We start from the raw sequence: 14598 nt of genomic DNA, 5'->3' as shown, positions 1-14598 counted from the left end.
CTGGGATTCTTCTGTCCTAAGTGCAGGACTCTGCACTTGTCCATAAATAGCTATGGCCCTCACGTGAACAATAGGACTAGTCATTTGAAAGAGGACTACTTATGTAAGCAAGGAGTGTAAGAATTAGCCTCTTGGGGGCCCAATCCAAAGGCCATTAAAGTCAACAGGAGTATTTTCATTTACTTCAGTGGGTTTTGGATAAAGTCCTTTATAAGTCAAATCCTGCTCTCCTTACTCGCGCAAGGAGCCAGGTTGAGTTTAATGGGACTTGGGTAAATGGAACGTGATTTGTCCCAATGGCTGCAGAGTACCATTTATATGCCTATATGAAATGTCAGCCAATTTATGGCTGCTAGGCTGGAGAATTGGCATATTATCTAAGCACTCTCCTCCTGCTTTCTCTGAGGTGTAAAAATTCCCAGTTCACAACCTTGAGGACCTCCAGCAAAATGAATACTTGTCAGCGCTAATATTCCTAAATTAAATACCAAGCCAAAAAAACAGAAACGCATGTCCAGGCCTTCTTTATACATCATCAACGGAAATAAGAGGACACACATTCAATTTTACTTACTTTCTTAGCAGTTTCTGCATGTCAGTTTTCCCATCTGTAGAATAATGCACAGATACTCTCCTCGTGTGAAATGCTTTAAGATGTGTGGCTGACATCATACTCAGCACTTACTGCATCATTACTATTATTTAGTATTTATACTTCAGGGAAGTGAAATTTGTCCAAGAAATCATCTAAACCAATGTTAATTTTTTTTAAGTAAAAATATAGCAGAACTCCAGCTGGTGTTCAAGTCACCAGGACTACATGGATTTATACCAGCTGACGAGCTGGCTTACGGTTGGTATTCATATGTTATTATAATTTAAGTGCAAAGAGATTTGTGTCAGTTAAGACTGTGAACCTCCAAACTCCGGATTGGCTGTAGAACCCCTTGCATCTCAAAAGCCTCCAAGATAGTTACACAGCTCCCAGCCTACGCTGTTTACACAGTAATGTAGTTGCTAGGGGAACCGATGCCATGTTGATACGAAAGGAATATTTAATCTGGACAATCTGAAGTGTAGCTTCTATAAACAGTGAACAAGAGGTATCCTTTAAACTTTGATATTTTGGGAGTTGTTTGCTATCAAAACATTTCTGTTTATAGTTTCATTTTAACAGCTAAGCTACTTCCAGACATGCATGTTAACATCTGAGAAAAGTTCTTCGCATCTGTATACATATTGAAAAGTCAGCAATTTCTGGTTAGCTGGACAACAACTACAATTGTGTGCACCGGGAGAGAATTAGGGCCCACTCTTGCCATCCTTATTCGCACTAGGGGCCAGATTTTCAAAAGTGCTCCGCGGGGTGCTGAGCACTGAGGAAAACCTGGCCCATGGACTTCTTTCAGAAATAGCTCCCTATAAACCAATAGGGCTACTCTCCTAAGTAAGGGTTTCATCATGGGGCCCAAACAGAACAACCTGGCCACAGTGGATAGGGTGGCTTTGTCCAGAGCCACACCGTTTTTGTGCTAAATCTTGGACGCAGCAGGGGAAGTTCTTCGTACCAATGTCGCGTCAATCCCTTTCACGCTCCGGCATCCTGGGAGAAAAATTACATACATATAATGTGAATAAACTTAGAAGAATAATCAGCATTATTCAGGAACTGGTCTTCCAGCAAAAGATGACCCTTGACTGTTGAGAGGATAGTCTTGTGATTAAGGCATAGGTAAAGAACTCAAGTGATAGGCTCTTCTACAAATATCCTGTGTGACCTTGGACATGGCACTTTCTGAGTTTAATTCCAGAAGGGGCCGTTATGATGATGTAATCTGACCACTTTACATAACACAGGTTAGAGAATGTCACCTGTGATTCCCGCATTGAGCCATATAATTTGTAACTGAGCTCGAGTTACCTTTTAGAAAAATACCCAATCTTCATTTGCAGATGCCTAGTGGTGAATAATGTACCACATCCCTGGTGGTGTGTGCTAATTGGTAATTACCAACACTGAAAAATTTACTATGTAGTCCCACTTACTCTCTCTGTGCCTCAGTACTCCATCTGTAAAACAGGCATAATTATACTCCTTTTCCTGGCATTGTCTATGTAAATTGCAAATTCTTTAGGGCACGGACTCTTATTCTAGATTTGTGCAGTGCCCAGCACGTGGGTCCTGTTCTCTCTGGTCCCTAGGCACCACTGTAATAAACATAATAAATACTAACAGATGGAACTATTCAGGATGGAGACTGTTTTGCGATATGAATGTGCAGCACCGAGCGCAATGGGTCTTTGTTGGGGTGTATAGATACGATTGTAATATAAAGAACTGTGTTAAGTTTACAGCTCAGTGTAGGCTCGTTAACTTTTATAGCTTAGTGGATAGGACAGTGGTCTGGGACTCAGGAGATGGGAGTTCAATTCCAGGCTTCGCCACTGGCCTGCTGGGTGACCTCGAGTAAGGCACCTCCTGCCCTGTGCCTCAGTTTCCTCATTCATAAAAATGGGGATAATGATACTAGTCTCCTTTGTAAAGCACTTTGACACCAACAGCTGAAAAGAGCTAGATACTGGACCATTTTTATTACCTACAAAAGCTGATGACGGGGAAGGTTTTTATTAAACTATATTCTGCTGTGATAGTTACAAGCTAACAAGTTTAGCTGAAGGCTTGTCTATGTGACAAAGAAACCTGCAGCGGTGCTGGTGTTTCAGTATGTTAGTACTGATCCAGTGCAGTGCTAGGGGATGTTTCCCTGGAGGTGGCGTCTTCCTCATGAAACATAAAAGCAAGGTTAAGGCTGTACGCACCTTTCATAATGAAACCTAGAACCAGATTAAACTCTGTTTTCTATTAGCACAGTGCAGTATGGGATGTGCCAAGTCCAGTGACCAGCCCTTATGGACCTGATCAAAATAGGGTGACCAGACAGCAAATGTGAAAAATCGGGATGGGGATGGGGGGTAATAGGGGCCTATATAAGAAAAAGACCCAAAAATCGGGACTGTCCCTATAAAATCAGGACATCTGGTCACCCTAGATCCAATGGCTACTGCAGTCAACAGGAATCTTTCTATGGACTTCACTGGACTTGGCATCAGGCTCTGAGAGCAATAGGACCCAACGTACCCTTCCAGGGCTCATTGCTGCAGAGCTGGGGTGGAGTTGAAGGGAACTGATCCCTTACTGGTGTTTCTGGTGTACTGCAAGTAGTGAGCTTGCTTTCACAGTCCACTTGAAGGAGGAAGTTGGGAGAACAAAGCTGTCGGCCACCCCTGAAAATGTGGAGTGGGGAAAGGGTCCAATCTTCTTCCTTCTGATCATGCTAGAGTTGGAAGGCCAGAAGGAGCCCCCAAAGACAGCATCTACAAAGAAACAGAGCCGGGGCCTGCTGGGAGGAGAGCATGTTCTGAAGAAGGGGAGCCCTGCATATGGTTTCAAGCAGAAAATATGGGAGATGTAGCATTTTCTGCCACATTCCCCTTTGAACCTGAAACTGGGGGTGAAAATGCATCAGCCCAAACCAAAGTCCTGGATCTAAGCACCACAGAACTGGGAGCCAGCTCTGAGTTTCATCAGGGTCCCATATCTCGATATTGGGCCAAGCTGGTCCCCTCTGGGATTTCAAAATGTAGGTCAGGATCCAAATGTTGCAGCTCAAGCCCATCGCTGGAAAAAGAAAAGACTCACATTTGCCGATGGCTCCTGCAAACTGAACCTGGCAACTGTCAGATGGCTCTACTCCTCACTAACACTAGAAGCATTAGAGATCACTTGGCGCTTTTTGCAAGTACAGAGGCATGAACCCCAATATTCTGGCCAAATTCCCATTTCCACTTTCAATATTCATTCCACTTCACTCTCCCCTTCCTGTTCCACTAGCTTATGGGATGCTGCTTCCCATCCTGCCCCCAACTCTTGTGTAGTGTTAAACATTGTATCTTCCATCCTAGAAGGAGCTGAGTGGAGCGGGGGTAAGTAATACCATAGGACGAAATCGTCCCCATTCCCCTTATAAAAATGTCTTAGAGAAATTAAACATTTTCTATGGTTTTTTCACCATTTTAGAGCAATGAATAGAAAATGTATCTGTGTTATAGAATCACAGAAGTGTAGGACTGGAAAGGACCTCAGTAGATCAGCTTGTCCAGTCCTCTGCACTCAAGGCAGGACTATGTAATAACTAGACTATTCCTGACAGGTGTTTGTCTAACCTCCTCTTAAAACCTCCAATGATGGAGATTCCACAACTGCCGTAGGCAATTTATTCCAGTGCTTAACCACCCTGACAGTTAGGAAGTTTTTCCTAATGTCCAACCTGAACAGCCCTTGCTGCAATTTAAGCCCATTGCTTCTCGTTCTAGCCTCAAAGGTTAACAAGAACAATTTTTCTCCCTCCTCCTTGTACCAGCTTTTTATATACTTGAAAATTGTTATCGTGTCCCCACTCAGTCTTCACTTTCCAGACTAAACAAACCCGATTTTTTCAATTTTCCCTCATAGGTCATGTTTTCAAGACCTTTAATCATTTTTGTTGCTCGTCTCTGGACTTCCTCCAATTTGTCCTCATCTTTCCTGAAATGTGGTGCCCAGAACTGGACATAATACTCCAGCTGAAGCCTAATCAACGTGGAGTAGAACGGAAGAATTACTCTCGTGTCTTGCTTACAACACTCCTGCTAATACATCCCAGAATGATGTTGGCTTTTTTTTTGCAACAGTGCTACACTGTTCACTCATATGTAGCTTGTGATCCACCATGACCCCCAGATCCCTTTCCACAGTGCTCCTTCCTAGACAGTCATTTCCCATTTTGTATGTGTCCAATTGATTGTTCCTTCCTAAGTGGCATACTTCACATTTGTCCTCACTGAATTTCTCCCTGTTTACTTCAGACCATTTCTCTAGTTTGTCCAGATCATTTTGAATGTTAAGCCTATCCTCAAAAGCACTTGCAACCCCTCCCAGCTTGGTATCGTCCGCAAACTTTATAAGTGTGTACTCTATGCCATTATCTAAATCAATTATTGAACAGAACTGGTCCTAGGATTGATACCTGTGGGACCCCACTCGATATGCCCTTCTAGCTTGACTGTGAACGGGTGATAACTACTCTCTAGGAATGGTTTTCCAACCAGTTATGCACCCACCTTATAGTAGTTCCACCTAGGTTGTATTTCCCTAGTTTGTTTATGAGAAGGTCATGCGAGACAGTATCAAAAAAGCCTTACTAAAGTCAAGATATATCACAATTACTGTTTCCCCCACTATCCACAAGGTTTGTTACCCTGTCAAAGAAAGCTATTAGGTTGGTTTGATGGGATTTGTTCTTGACAAATCCATGCTGATTGTTACTTATCACCTTATTATCTTCTAGGTGTTTGCAAATTCATTGCTTGATTATTTGCTCCATTATCTTTCCGGATGCTGAAGTTAAGCTGACTGGTCTGTAATTCCCTGGGTTGTACTTATTCCCCTTTTTATAGATGGGCACTACATTAGCCCTCTTCCAGTCCTCTGGAATCTCTCCCGTCTTCCACAAGTTTTCAAAAATAATTGCTAATGGCTCAGATATCTCCTGAGTCAGCTCCTTGAGTATTCTAGGATGTATTTCATCAGGCCCTGCTGACTTGAAGACATCTAACTAAGTTGTTCTTTCCCTATTTCAGCTTCAGATCCTACCGCAGGCCTTGGCTACACTGGCGCTTTTCAGCGCTGCAACTTTCTTGCTCAGGGGTGTGAAAAAACACCCCTCTGAGCGCAGCAAGTTACAGCGCTGTAAAGCACCAGTGTAAACAGTGCTCCAGCGCTGGGAGAGCGGCTCCCAGCACTGTAAGCTAATCCCCACGGGGAGGTGGAGTACCTGCAGCACTGGGAGAGCTCTCTCCCAGCGCTGGCGCCGCGACCACACTCACACTTCAAAGCGCTGCCACGGCAGCGCTCCCGCGGCAGCGCTGTACAGCTGCAAGTGTAGCCATACCCTCATTTTGACTGGTATTCACTGTGTTAGACGTCCAATCACTACTAGCCTTTTCAGTGAAAACGAAAACAAAAAAGTCACTTACCAGTTCTGCCATTTCCAAATTTTATGTTATTGTCTTCCCCTGTCATTGAATAATGGGCCTACCCTGTCCTTGGTCTTCCTCTTGATTCTAATGTATTTGTAGAATGTTTTCTTGTTACCCCTTATGTCTCTAGCTAATTTCATCTTGGTTTGTGCGTTGGCCTTTATAATTTTGTCCCTACATTCTTGTGGTGTTTGTTTATATTCATCCTTTGTAATTTGACCTACTGTTCACTTTTTGTAGGACTCTTCTTTTGAGTTTTGGATCACTGAAGAGCTCCAGGTTAAGCCAGAGTGATCTCTTGCCATTCTTCCTATCTTTTCTTTCCTATGGAGGATGGCTTGAGGAACATTTAGAAAGACCATTCTCAATTAAAGAGCCATTTTTGTAGAAGCCTGTTCAGTTTCTATAACCTTTTTTTTTTCAATCCTATAAGACTTTTCCATAAGGGCAATCTCAGCACAGCCATGCACATGGGTGGGGAAGGAGGCAGAAAGAGTGATGACTGTCCCAGAGCAATTCTGCTTGCTGAGACCAGAGAGGCTTTAAAAAGAGGCACTGTGCACCTTTAACTGCTGCACATGCAGAGAATAGCCATGGGTTTGACCACGCCCCCAAACCAGTAGGTGGTGTCCCCATCCTGGGGCCTATGATGCCCAAACTGGGCCAGGTGTGGAATACCTGCCATGTTACAGCACTGAGAACAAGAGAGTCTGCATGTCATTTCCCTCCACTGTCTCTCACATGGAAACAAAGGGACGGATTTTGTCCACAGCTGGGGATCCTTTGAGATGAAAGGTGTTATACAAATGTGAGACTGCAGCTGGGTCTATGCTGCCGTCAGCAGGGAGAGCGCAGCAGATCCATGCTAGCTTTGATCTAGCTAGTGCCGCTAAAAACAGCCGTGAAGACATGGTGCCACAGATCCCCAGCACAGGTTACCTCCCTGACTGGGTACCCAAGTGGGCTTGTACGGCCTGCGCTGAAGACTGCGCGGCCACATCTTCACAGCTATTTTAGCCTCACTCGCTAGATTGAATCTAGCACAGCTCTATCTGAGCTGCAAAGAATACTTTCAATGACAGCAGGCAGGGAAGGATTGTGACTATGGAAAGGAAGCTGGTGTCTCACCAGAAAGTGCCATTGCTAGCTGGAATTCTTCCTTCAGCATCTGGAGAACTTCTTTTGCCCCTTCTTCACCCTAATAGATTGGAAGACAATATATTGTACTACAACGTACAGACACACCAGGGGGCTGAATTAAGGTTTCATGGACAATCTTAATTCTGGCATTTCATAAATTTCATGGGTTTGATTTCGCACCCATAACAGTCCCTGGTCATATTTTTAATGTTAGTGCACATCTAAAAGGCTAGTCTAATAGTCAAAATTTGGACCGCAGCCTTTGATGAATTACCTGATAAGCCAACCCCCAGATGATAGGTCTTCCAATGAACACCGCTGTGGCACCAAGAGCTAATGCCTTGAGAACATCCGTGCCTTTTCTCACTCCACCATCCAGGAACACCTCCACCTTCCCTCCCACAGCCTCAACAATTTCCGGCAAGACGTCAATCTAGGAAAGCAAAAACAGGACAGTAGCAATTCAGTCACTTGGGACACTACTGAATTTTTAAGCCAACTGCCACATGTAGGAACCAGCCTTTAATGAAGATAAGCATGAATTGTGTGCCTAATGTATGTGCACAAATAATGCAGTTGTGTGAACAAATATGGAAGTGACTAATCATACTAGTAAGCAGAGGTTAGTACTGATCCAGTGCAGTGCTAGGGGACACTTTGTTGGAGATGCTGTCTTTCTCATGACATATAAAAGCAAGTTCCTGGTTAGAGCTGTAGACACCTTTCATGAAACCTAGAACCAAATTAAACTCATTTTTCTCTTAGCCCAGTGCAGTATGGGATGTATCAGTTCCAGTGACCAGCCACGATGAACCTGATACACCAGACCTGAAGAAGAGCTCTGTGCTTGTCTTTCTCATCCTCAGAAGATGGTCCAATAAAAGAGATTACCTCCCCCACCTTGTCTCTCTAATTGTGCTAGTAGACATGTATAATGCTGTTTTCCATGCACAATCACAATGGCTACATATGCATGTTTCCTGTGCATGATAGCATTTGTGCGTGTTATGGCCCATCAGAGACTGGGATCCCATTCTGCCAGGCTCTGTACATACACATAGCAAGAGACAGCCCTTGCCCTGAAAAATTTACTGTTAAAGTTGGTAGAAAATTTTCCATCAAAGCATTTTTTCCAGTGAAAATGGCTTTTTTAGTGAACACATTTTTGTGATTGATATTCCATTTTTGTAAGGAAAATGTCAGCATTCACTGACAACCAAAACATTTTCAGTATTTCAACTAAAACCTGAAATAATACAATTTAAAAAAATGGTTTTGTCTAATTTTTTTTTGCGGGGGTGGCGAAGAGAGAGAGAATAATTCACTTTCCAGCCAACTCGACTTACTATCGAACTAGCCACGGGAAAGGATGGAAAAAAGAAAGGGGGATTATTCCTATTTTACAAAGAGGGGACTGAGGCAGCGCCAGATTAAGTATTTTGCCCATGGTCACAGAAGATGCCTTGAGTCCCAGACTCCTACCCTAACTGCAGGACCACCCTTCCTGTCATGCCTAACTTTTTACTATCTCAGCAAAGCAGGAGAGACATTAGATTAGAAGCAAAGTGCTAAAGAGGCTGACAACATTGTGCTCTAGGAAGGCAAGCCGGGCTCCAAATTCATCCCTTTTCAAACAGGGATGTAATTAATTTCCCTTTTAAAGGTTCAAAATATCACCCTCTTTCTACATCCAAGCAAACTGCACCACCGTACAAGGGCTGTAATTACTAAAGTAAGATGTTTTAATTATGGTTTGCATCAATTTCCTCAATGTGTAATTAGGCATTAGGTAATATTAACCAGTTTGGGTTCAACTCAAATTAAAAAAGCCCATCAGATTAAAACATATGATTATGATGCAGAAATAGAAACACTTTATGATCTGGTACAAATAGATATTATGAAAAATATATTGTAAATATACCCCACTGTTGAAATATAAAATCCAGTGAACAGACCAGAATATTCAAAATACTTAACTTAATGGTTTCTTCTCCTCCAAGCTAACTCATTACAAACAAATAATTTGTAACAAATACATTTTTCAGTTCAATTTTTTCTCTATTTCAGTTGGCAAAATGTGAGTAGATGTCAACATTCTTGAATTTCCTTATTATTCAAAATAATTTGTTAATTCCTTCATGAATGGTTCATTTCAGAATAGCTCTCACATACAGTGTAAAATTTTCAGAAATGCCCAAGTGACTTAGGAGTCCCATTTTCAGAAGTGAGCAAGCAGATTTTCAGATGTGCCTCATTCTGTGGGTGCTCAGCTTCAGCCACCTAAAGAGAGACCTCATTTTCAGAAAGGGCTGAGCATTTACCCTCTGAAAATCAGGCCCTTTTTTGGTGTCTTAAATTGGGTACCTGAAGAATGAGGCTACCAAAAAATCACTGGACACATTTAAAATCTTGATCTAAGTCCCTTTTGAAAATGGGACTTGGATTTAAAAGTCTATGAGGCACTCTTGAAGATTTTAGTGATAGTTCACTGCAAATCCTCTTTTACATTTAAACTTCCAAATCCGTGCAGCATTGGTTAGTAAACACAAGTCACATAGTATTGGTTAGTTCCCCAGTTGAGGGTCTTAAGTGCTGCCTGACGCCATGTAGATTTGGAATTTTACAATCAAGTATATCATTTGACATTTGCTTTCTGCAAACATTCAAGTTGGTAAGGCCAGACTGAGTGAATGTTTGCAGAAAGCAAATATTAAAAAGTCACGATCACAGTTAAATTTCATTTTGAATGCAAACAAATGTTCATACAAACACTTTCCTGTTGTTGACTCTGATCTAATTACAGAAGTTAGCTGGAAGGAACAAGTACTAAATTCTGTTCATGTGACTTATTGCAAAGCATGTTCTTGTCTCCCTATAGGGGTAAGTCTCCTAGTGATTTAATGGGAGAGCCACACTAGTACTCAGAGAACATCTGAGAACTGAAAGACCTGAGAATAGAATTTTGACCCCTACGTTACATTTAAAAACTGAGCCAAGTTGCCAGCTGACATATTTACATTCTCCCAGGGTGAGTATCACTGCACAGCTGCCTTCCCCCAATCCTCCTCCTCCCACCCCGCCATCATCAGTAGTCCTTGGTCTGCCTGAGACACATGGCCAAGCTAGGGCCAATCAGAGGCTGACTCCTTGCTTTGTGTAACATTTAGGAAATACATGTGATCATAGCTAGAATAGAAAGCTAAGATACGGTTTCTTCTGAAAAACTAGAAAAAGGTCATTTGTGTAACACCAACAGGATCTGGGGAGGAGGGTTAATGGTGGGAATTGGCAGGCCCCCCAGAGAGGAAGGAAGGAAGAGATCAAAGGGTTCTAAGGGAAGGAAGGGATGTTCTAACACAAATCCTGGAAATTTTTCATTCAAAATGTTTTTCAGTGAAAAACAGCTTGTGCTTCAGAACGGAGAGCTACTGTGAAAACATTTTTATCAAGCTTTCCAGTTTTTCCATCAAAAGCAACAATTTCCCCAATTACTCTTCTCTGCGAGAGGTGGAGCTATGTCAGCGGGAGAAAGCTCTCCCGCTGACATAGCACTGTCTATACCAGTGCTTAAGTAGGCATAACTACGTCACTCAAAGGGGTGGCTTATTCACACCCCTGAGCGAGGTAAGTTACACCGAAGTAAGTGGCAGGGTAGACCCGGCCTCAACGACTCTGCAAGGTTTCCAAAGTTGGAGAAGTAATGAAAAGTCAAAGTGTCAGACTTTGGAATTTTCATTTCTCCTTTTGCTGCCTCGTAGCTTTTCAGTAGGTTTTGAAAAGTTTTAGCGTATCAAAAGGAAAAGCGGGGGGGACAAGTCTGGACATGATTTTTTCAGTTTATTGCACTAGGTGGTAAAAGAGAGGGGTGGGGAGGAAATGGAAACAAATACTAAGAATTTCAAAAATTTTAAAATTCAGAAAACTTTGAAATAATATTCCATACATTTGGGGGTGGGGAGCGGGAACAAATTTTGTTGCATTGATCCAAGTTTGAAATTTTTTTGCAAATTCTTTTTCCCATTTTCATCCAGTTCTATTAAGACTCCTGGTTTCCTGTAAGACTTGATTTTGGGCAACCTCTCCCGCCCACCTGAGCATCCATCTGAATCTCCTGCTTGTCACACAGTCTCTCAGGAGTTCAGGAATCTCAAGCAGCAAGGAGCCAGAGAGAGAGTGAATGGGGGAAACTAGAAAGGAAGGGGGAAAGGGTAGAGAAACTCCAAGGAGAGGAAAGCTAGGTGTGGTGAGCAGGAGACCTTCCATAGATTTGGTAGTAGGAAGGTTTATTCAAATGAGGAAATGCATATTCAAATCTGCATGTTAGAATATTGCCTAATTAGCATAAAATCCTCAGAATTCCAGGCCTCTATCCTTAACTGATATGGCTAGGAGAAGGTAACAATACAGAAGTTGCTGGGGCCTATCATTCTTAGTGTAAGTGGATGATCACCAAAGACTGTGGGCTCATGGACATCAGAGGGAACAGACACAGATGGGAGTGGGAAGGAGTTCACTAAGGCTCAACCCCCCAAACAAATGCAGACTTTCTGCTTACAGTAAAATGGAGATATCGGAGTTAATTCAGCTATAGCTGGCTTCTCACCCTGGCTAATCCATTCAACAAATTATTTAGCTGTGACCTCTGGCCTCCTGCTACATTATTTATTCCACATTCCATTGTGTTGTATTGCCATCAGGTAGCATGGGGTAAGACATTGTTTCAACGTGTCAGAAGACACGTACCCACTTGCGCCTCCTAGTGCAGTTAAAGTTTTGAATGATCCATGGCATGCCAAGCATCAAGGACTACTTTTCTCCTTTTATTGGGTTCTTAAATGAGCTAACCTGAAACCACTCCTTTGGATTGCTTTCCTGAGCCCTGCAGCCAGGGCAGGCTGCCCAGGTTCCCAGAGGCAACAGCCCACATGTTAATCCTTCTGTGGCTTTTGGTTTGATTTCTTAGAAGAAAGAAATCCACAAGCTGCCCTCACACACACCAGTAAGAGGCTACGAGTGCCTACATGCACGTTGTGAAATTCTAAGGGACCTTGAAAGAGACAGCCCATTGGAGCTTAAAAAATATAGCACACGTTTACATGTTTCCTCTCCAGTAACCACATGTGCAGGGCAGGAGCAGGGGGGGCGGTGAGGCAGAGGGAGAGAGAGAACAAGTTAGCAAGCAGCTGTAGATGCAATTAAAGTTACTAAACAGATTCCCAAGTGCCATTCCTAAGTGGTTTCACCAATACTCACAGTTGCTGGCACACCATCCAGTTGGCGCGCACCATGGTTTGACACCAGGATCCCATTTACGCCGTGCTTCACAGCTTCTCTAGCATCATCAGCTGCAAGAAACAAACGTCAGCCCTTCAGACATTGCAGTTAATTAGGGCTGTCCATGTAGCAATGACAGCATCTGTAAAAATATTCTGTTAATGAGAATCTACCCAGTGGCTCTGTCTCCTAATAGCTGGGCCTTGCACCAGCCTGCAAACAGTTGTGTCCATAAATTGTGGCCTGACCAGATTTAAAGTTAGCCCCATTTGTATCACCCGGAACATTGGAGGAGATAAGTAGCTCTGAGTAGGCAGTTATACATCTCTTCTGGTGGCTGGCATGTACTTTCATCACACTGATCTGCAATTCATCATCCTTAAGACAATCCTGCTGCTGTGTGTTTTACTGTAGTCTGAAATTATTAATATCATTACAGTGTGTAATCACTTCACTATGTTCAGATGGCTTTTGACTGATTACAGAAGCTTCAGAAAGAAACAAAAAAAATCCCGTTCTCACTTCTACACATGCAGCGTGTAACTCAGAGCTGAGCTTGGGTCTGTACGCACCATGGGTAGAATACATCCATTTGTTCCCGTTTCCTGTCATAGCTGATTTCAGATTCACCCTAAATTAATGCCAACATATGAATGCTTATACAATTATGGAAAATGGAATATTTTATTGATTTGGGAATATCAGTTAAAATGGAAAATGAGGGTCATCTAGAACTTAGACAGAGGGAGAATGGTGTAATGGTTAGGGCCATAGTCTAAGACTTAGAATTCTAGTCTTTGCTCTGGCTCAGACTGAGTGACCTTGATCAAGTCACTCTGGCGTTTTTGAAAATATGACCCTAAATGACCAAGCCTTCTAAGTGCCTAAGTCATTTTTGAAAATGGGATTTAGGAGCCTAAGTCTCATCAAAAGTCAATAGGACTTAGTACCTAAGTGACACAGGCACTTAGGTGTCTAAGTCACATGAATATTTCTGACCATTTTACCCAACGCTTCTTTGTGCCTCAATCCTCCTATCTGTACAATGGGGATAATAGCACTTCCCTACCACACAGGGCTGTTGTGAGCATAAATATAGTAAAGACTGTGAAGTGCTCAGCAACTATGGCACTGGGGGGCTTTATAAGTACTATAGATGGAATCTTATGGAGTTTGACATATTAAAGTAGGTAAACATGTAGAACTATTTATAGTACTTCCATGGTGCCCACTACCATAGTATCTAAGCATGCACACACACACACAAACTAAAAAACCTTTTAACGGGATCTCAAAGTCCTTTCCACATGCTAATTACGTCCCGCAGCATCCTTGTGACGTTGAAACATTACTGTTCATATTTTATAGATGGGTTCACCGCATGAGCGGTCAAACAACGTATCCAAACACCAAGACAGGGGCTGAGTCAGGAACTGAAGCCAAGTATCCTGACTCCAAGCGGGACAATGACCCTTCCCTTATGCATGTAAATGAGCTGTGAGAATCTCTGACATTAGGCAGAACTGTGTTGCAATAATACATGGTGTACGGGATCTGCACAAAGCAATACAAACTTGATTTCTACAGAAAACAACCCTCGGGGGTGGGGGCGTATGCAGCACCTACACAATGGGATTCTGCCCCAGGAATGACGTTCCTAAGTGCCACTGCAATAGTTAATAACTCAAACCAACCTTTGACTGTCTAGTCTGCAGAGCAGTATGTGAAGAGAGCTGAGCTGAAGGGTCCCATATACATCACTGATTTGTTTGCAGGTGGTGGTGGTCTCTCGGGAAGGCAGTGTGATGTAGAGCACCCGGGACAGCACTCGCAATAGGGAAGTACTGAATGCTAATTCCTGGTTCTGTGACTAGCTTGCCATGAGACCTTGGGCTGGCCACAACATCTCCATGCTTGATTCAATTACTTACTTAATCAGGAGTTACTACAATGAGGTCAGCAGAGTTATGGTGATCAGAAACCTGCGTGAGCAAAAACACAACCTAGCCCTCTTCATCTCATTGCAAGAGTAATGTGAGGAGTAGCTACCTACGGTCTTGGTTCTGACATCACTGACATTGGTCTAATTCCATTGGTTTCCAG

The 14598-nt window shown here is 42.8% G+C and overlaps 1 protein-coding gene across 3 annotated transcripts in view; it reads right to left on the bottom strand.

Annotated features, from left to right (window-relative positions):
* Nucleotides 1-506: 506 nt before the first annotated feature.
* Nucleotides 507-14598, bottom strand: part of HAO1 (hydroxyacid oxidase 1) — a 49311-nt gene continuing 35219 nt past the window's right edge. The window contains exons 5-9 of one of the 3 annotated variants that reach the window (XM_045011432.1): nt 12475-12566; nt 7493-7651; nt 7207-7276; nt 3218-3375; nt 507-1603 (exon numbers count right to left, since the gene is read on the bottom strand). In XM_045011432.1, coding sequence (XP_044867367.1) covers nt 1589-1603; nt 3218-3375; nt 7207-7276; nt 7493-7651; nt 12475-12566 — 494 coding nt within the window. In that variant the 3' untranslated portion in view covers nt 507-1588. Of the gene's footprint in view, nt 1604-3139; nt 3376-7206; nt 7277-7492; nt 7652-12474; nt 12567-14598 lie in introns of all 3 variants that reach the window. The other 2 variants (XR_006578393.1, XM_045011433.1) reach the window with 2 other exon arrangements.

This window comes from Mauremys mutica, chromosome 3 (assembly GCF_020497125.1).
Source record: "Mauremys mutica isolate MM-2020 ecotype Southern chromosome 3, ASM2049712v1, whole genome shotgun sequence".
NCBI classification, from domain to species: Eukaryota; Metazoa; Chordata; order Testudines; family Geoemydidae; genus Mauremys; species Mauremys mutica.
This window is presented reverse-complemented; position numbering and strand designations above follow the sequence as displayed.